General features: G+C 61.1%; 1 protein-coding gene across 1 annotated transcript; it reads right to left on the bottom strand.

Annotated features, from left to right (window-relative positions):
- Positions 1–756: 756 nt before the first annotated feature.
- Positions 757–5447, bottom strand: VOLCADRAFT_98701 (uncharacterized protein; the record flags this gene model as incomplete). Its single annotated transcript, XM_002957561.1, has 10 exons — positions 757–1196; positions 1280–1293; positions 1686–1735; positions 1961–2063; positions 2562–2740; positions 3238–3354; positions 3958–4051; positions 4253–4326; positions 5104–5177; positions 5403–5447. Coding segments are annotated over 10 exons (1188 nt in total), but the record flags the coding sequence as incomplete, so codon positions are not given.
- Between the last annotated feature and the right edge of the window lie 213 nt (positions 5448–5660).

Below are 5660 nucleotides of genomic sequence, written 5' to 3'. Positions count from 1 at the left end.
GCAATGGTCTGTAGTTAAGTTTGAGGTTGTTCGGGCTGGCAGGGTCACCTCATCACCATAGTCAACGCAACCACGAAATCTGGAATCTCCCATATCTACCTCTGTCATGCCGACACCGCAAACAGCCCAGAAGGACTTCCCTCCATTGCTTATCCAGTGCGGAATCGTGCAGGAACGTCGAATCGTTACTGCGTCACTCTCATCATGCAAGAACGGCGTTACATTGGGCCCCCCCGTCAGCAATGGGTGTCCTCGGCCATTTGTACGAGCAGATCAGCCTTCCCACCTCACTCGACTTTGCGCTGGTTTATCCATACAGTAATCACAGCGGCACCTATCACGCTACTCATGAGGTATTTTTTGCCCCTGACCGGCACTAGCAAAATTGGAAGTATGGTATGTGCGCCTGCGGCATGTTGGCAAAGCGTAGTAATCCATTCCAAACATGCAGAAAAGTTCTTTTCTCCACAAGTCGAGGAACTGAAACAAGGGAATAAAAGAAATCAAGCATAGCATCATCCAAAGAATAAAAATGGACGAATGGACCCCGCATTCATAACCACAACATTGCGACCTCAACATTCGAGGCACAAACACATCAATATCATTAATGTCGAGCACAGCAGGAAAATAATGAAACAAATCGACGTTGCGGTTCAGCGAGGACCTTTATGCAGTGAGGCAGCGTTATGCAAGCAGTGCAAACGTATGGCCAGAAAAGTTACTGCTGTCCAGTGCAGCCTCTCGCCTGCCAGATCAGTGATTGTCCGCATGTGAAAACTCGTACTTGTGCATCATCTGCTCGAGCTTGGTCGTCACCAGCACCACCCCCGCCGCCACAGCCGCCACCACCAGCAGCCCCAGCCCCTCCCACGAGCCCACCAGCCAGCCAGCCGCGTGAAGCACCACGGAGAGAACACCGTTACCGGCTGAGGACGAAGAGGAAGCAGCAATGGCGGGGGCCGCCGCCGCTGCAGCCGCGGCTGCACTGGCCGCTGCGCTGGCCGCAGCTTTAGCCACCACACCCCCGAACGCCAGGGCCGCCGCCGCCAGCCCCACCGCCAGCGCCACTGCACGCGCCAGCTGCAGCCGCTTCAGCGCGTTCAGGCAGATGGTGCAGTGGCGGGTGTGGGTGTTCCACACATCAAACAGTTCGGAACGCGCCATGTCGGGGGAGGAGAGAAGCGGCGGGGTGCCTGCAGCAGGTTCGCGCCACACACAAGAAAGCAGCACAGGGGCACCACAGGGGCAGTTAGCAACACTACACACACGCACACACCTGACGGGAACGACCTGCACACACGACACAAACGCCCGGCGGAGCAGGGCCGCGATGGTCGACAGCCCTCTGTCACACACCGCCAATTTGGGCACGAGGCGACAGACTGCGTCGGAACCGTGGCGATGTAGCCACATACATACATACGTACATATGACGTGTGGAACAGGGGGGCATATCTTCACCCGTGGCAGCTACTCTGCGAAACCCTGCCTTCCCCGGTATTTCGGGGCACCCTCATCTAGTCACCCTAGCCGACTTCTCAGTGGATCGCTCAGGTTCCACACCCACCATCGGCATCCAACGGAATCTGCCGGATCGACAGCGGCCCAACTCCATTCCTGGTCGGCTCGAGAGTCAACTTTATCCCAGGTCACCACCGTCCATCGACTAGGGGCACTCTTACCTTCCACCATTGGAAGGATTTTCAACTTTGACAGGTCTCAATCCCGGGATCTCCAGGGGCATGTACGTACGTACATATATGTGTGTGTGGCAGTACTTACGGCAGCCCACGCAGGCGGCCCATGTCGTCCCGTTCGCTTGCTGGGTGGGAACGCCGCTAGCGGGCGAACTAGAGGGACAGTGGAGACCTCCCAAGTCGCCACTCGGAGTCCAAACCCTCGCGGCCCGATCTGAAAACCCCCGCCAGCCCTCCCCTCCTCCCGCCCCCCTGCTCACCGGGAGCTCTCCTCCCCTCCTCCCGCCCCCCTGCTCACCGGGTGCATACGTCACGTCCCCACCAGCGAACTTGGTCAGCCAGGTGCGCCAGGCCGCAATAGCCCTGGGGTACGTAGAGGCGGGGATGGGAGGGAGGGAAGGGGGGGAGGGGGAAATAGGTAAAATCAGTACATTACAGGGCAACGCAAGGCGGTAGGGGGACGAGCGGGGCAGCGCGAGGAAGCGCGGTGAAGGTAAAGGGGATGTAAGGGCTCCATGGGAGCTAGGGACCTCTCCCGCGTATCGCTACAATACTCGCAAGCGGGCAGATATACACGTCCGGAAAGAATGAAACCTTCAACACCGCAACGTTGCATCAGCTTTCCTTCCTGCTAGACCTGGGTAATAGGGTAGGTAAGTCCTTGGTAGACAGTCGACCTGTACCGATAGCAGCATTGCACGCCGCTGTGCGGCCTTCTCGTCATTGCACCATGTCATCACTCGCTCTCTAGTGTTGGCCTCAGGTGTGGGTGTGTGGGTCCCGGTGCGGGCGCACGTGTGAGGAGGGCGGGTGGGGTTGCTGCCTGCTCTCAGTCGACCTACGTACTACCGCACCACCCACTTGTCTGCAGTTCCTGGTGTGAAGTATTGGGGCGGCGGCAGGGACAGGTCCGTGCCTTCCACATCACTGGCCGCGGCCGCCTCTTCCCCCTCCCGCTGCTGCCGCTGCTGTTGCTTGAGCTTCCTCTCCAGCTGCTGCCGCATCACGGCTCTCTCCTGGTAGTGCAGGAACAAAAGGTCCTGGAGGAGAAAGGATTCAGGGATGAAATGAGAAGGGGGGGACCCGGGGGGTTCAGAGGATGACGGAGCAGCACGTGGGCTGGGGCGGTGTGGTGATGTGTCACGACAGCTCAGGGGATAGCCGCGGGAGGCCAGGGGGTCCATCTGGGTACCGGGTGGGGCTGCTGGGGCTGCTGGTTCCCCACCGGGGTAGCTGTTGGGGAGCAGTCAGCCAGACACGGGAAGGTCCAACCAGCCAGCCAGCTCTCCCTCTCAGCCCGGTCGGCCCTGCCCCCTCCCCCATCTTAGGTTGGACGTCGCGAGCTGTTCTCCGAGGTCCCCAATCTCACCGCAGCAGCCACCGGGATTCCGAGCCCCGACCCTTAAATACCGCACAGCACGTCCACATCACCACGAAACCCCCAAAAGTTGAAACAGGCTTCTCTCTCCCCCAGCCCGTCTCTCCCCGGGGTCCCCCCCGTTCCCTCTCCCCCAGCCCCTACTCATCGTCACCTCACCTGGTGCAGGAAGAGAGGGCCCAGCAGGTGGGCGAGCCAGACGGGCAGCATCTTGGACCCCACGAAGCCCACCACACTCCTCCCGCCCCCCTNGTTGTCGGGGGAGGAGACCATGATCTGTCGGTTGATCAGCCGCGGCGGAGATACCCCCGGGGAGGAGGACACGAGGGCAATGAAGGAAGGGCCTTCAGCGTGGGCCAGTTGTTAGCTGCGGCCATCAGGTCCATGAGAGGAGACAACGCATGGAGAGGGGTTACCGGAGGGGCCGGGCCGATCTGTGCGCTGTGTGCTGTGCTCTTCTGTACTCGTCAAAGCACAGCACAGCACCACACAGCACATCACGGAAGTGAAACGGGGTGCTGGCTACGGCGCCTAGTCAACCTACCTACCTACAGACGGGACGAGCCACCGGGCCCGGTCGCATGCACCTGGTAGCGCTAGCACTTCACACGACGCGGCAACGGCTGTGGAGCGGTGCACGTGGTGCTTCCGCCCCACCTCCACCCACCGCACTTGCAGCAGTCCAAAACCCCCCCCCGGGACTCACGATGGGCTGCCCAGCCGCGGCGGGAAGGCCGACCCCTTGCAACCCACCATATCACCCTACAGCAGCCCAACAAAACCAAACGGATACACCTCTTCCCCTGCAAGCCCTTTTTTCCATGAGCCCAACGCCATGTAGCTCTTCCCCCTCCCTCCCTCCCTCCCTCCCCCCCCCACCTGCTGCCCCACCAGCCGTGTCCATCCGGGCCTTATGGGGGTACTGAACAGCGCAAGAATAGTACGGCTGCCGTCCCGGTTCTCCGACTGGATCCTGTTTGGCGGGAGGACCAGTCCACCACAATAAGAACACCACCACCACCACAACCACCCGGGCGGGGATTAAGAAGGCGGAGGGGTGACAGCAGCAGCTGCTGCGACCAGCAAACCTCCACACATACATACACTGCTGTACACTGGGAACTGACCCCGCCGCCGCACCGAAACACAACTGTCCCGCTCCCCCGCCACCCACCTGACCAGGCCGGGGGGGGTGAAGTCGGTGTATGCCTCCCGAACGGTCTCAGACTTCGAATTGGGCAAATGTACCTGGAGGCGGCGCAGGCGCCCCAGGGGGACCACGGATAGTGGCTGTGAGCAAACTTGGACGGCACCCGGTCAGTCAGAGCGGGAATAGCCCGGGTCGTGGATGGGGAGGGGAGATTGGCGGGAAGGTCCGCTTGCGGCGGGAGGGGGGGGATATGTAATGAAGGCCGTACCCAACAAGTCAGCAGCTAGCAGCACCCGAAAGGAAGATCCAGGCTTTGGAACCCGATCTGCTTTGGAGTCCCACTTAATAATGGAACCTCGCATGGTCTCGTAGTCCTGAAGCATCCATCTCCATCTAATCCCACGCAAGGTGTCAATATACCCAAATGGTACAGCACCACGGCATCCACCCGCACGTCGGCCGGGGAGGAGGTTCACATCATGCAGGCGAACCGGTCAGACAGGGCCCCGCAGGGTCATCAGGTCAGGGAGTAGGTCCTAGCAGGCTGGCCTCTATTCACCCCGGCACCAAGTCAAGTCAAGCCAAGCCAAGTCAGAGGGGTGCAAACAGAATCGACACGCCCCCCACCAAAAAGTCCCCCCCCACCACCAGCAGCAGGGCCGCTCCGGACACAACAACGAATACAGCCGAGTACAGCCAAGACTACACCGCCTCGCAAAACCAACCAGCAACAAATACCAGGTATTGGATTAGAGGTCAAAGCGCCGCAGCAAACTCGTTGCTATGCACTACTGCCGCCACCTCCCGGCACAGAGAAGCCATTGTCCAAAGCCGTATATTGTACGGCGGTGAGTACATTCATTCCGCCGTCGTACCTTGAAGCCCTCCTCCAGGGAAGGCGGCAGGGTGACCTCCAGCTGGAAGGGCCGGGGGTCCTTGTAGCGGTCGCCTGGGGCCCGGGGCGCATCGTACAGGGTGACGTGTCGGGCAATGTGATACACCAACACAACCCCGGGTTGAAGCTCAGTTCCAAGAAGGGGCCCCCTAGGGCCCCCGTTGAAGCCCCGAGGAGGTGGGGTGACGCACCGCCTGCCCCCCAGAGACGGCAGACCCCCCCACACACACACACTGCCCCTCCCTCTCTTTCCCCCCCCCCTCCCTCCCTCCCTCCAACCTGCAATGTTGTGGTGGCTGACCGGCACGTGAGCTGGGTCGACAACTGGGGGTGCGGGCGGGGGACGTGGTGGCCGCCAAGGGAGCAGGCGGGGAAAGGATAAGGCGGGGAGTGAGGGTGGTGTGTGTGCTGGGAAACGGGCGGGGACGGAAGGTGGGACGGGGGGGTTCGGGATGTGTATTGACGAGGTGCCGGAGTGCCGAGACGACCCGAGGGTGGCGGACGGGGGGAAGCCGCCTCACCCACTCACCCACCCTC

This window comes from Volvox carteri (genome assembly GCF_000143455.1).
Source record: "Volvox carteri f. nagariensis unplaced genomic scaffold VOLCAscaffold_76, whole genome shotgun sequence".
NCBI lineage: Eukaryota > Viridiplantae > Chlorophyta > Chlorophyceae > Chlamydomonadales > Volvocaceae > Volvox > Volvox carteri.
The sequence above is the reverse complement of the archived record's forward strand: the minus strand, read 5'-3'. Positions and strand labels throughout refer to the sequence as shown.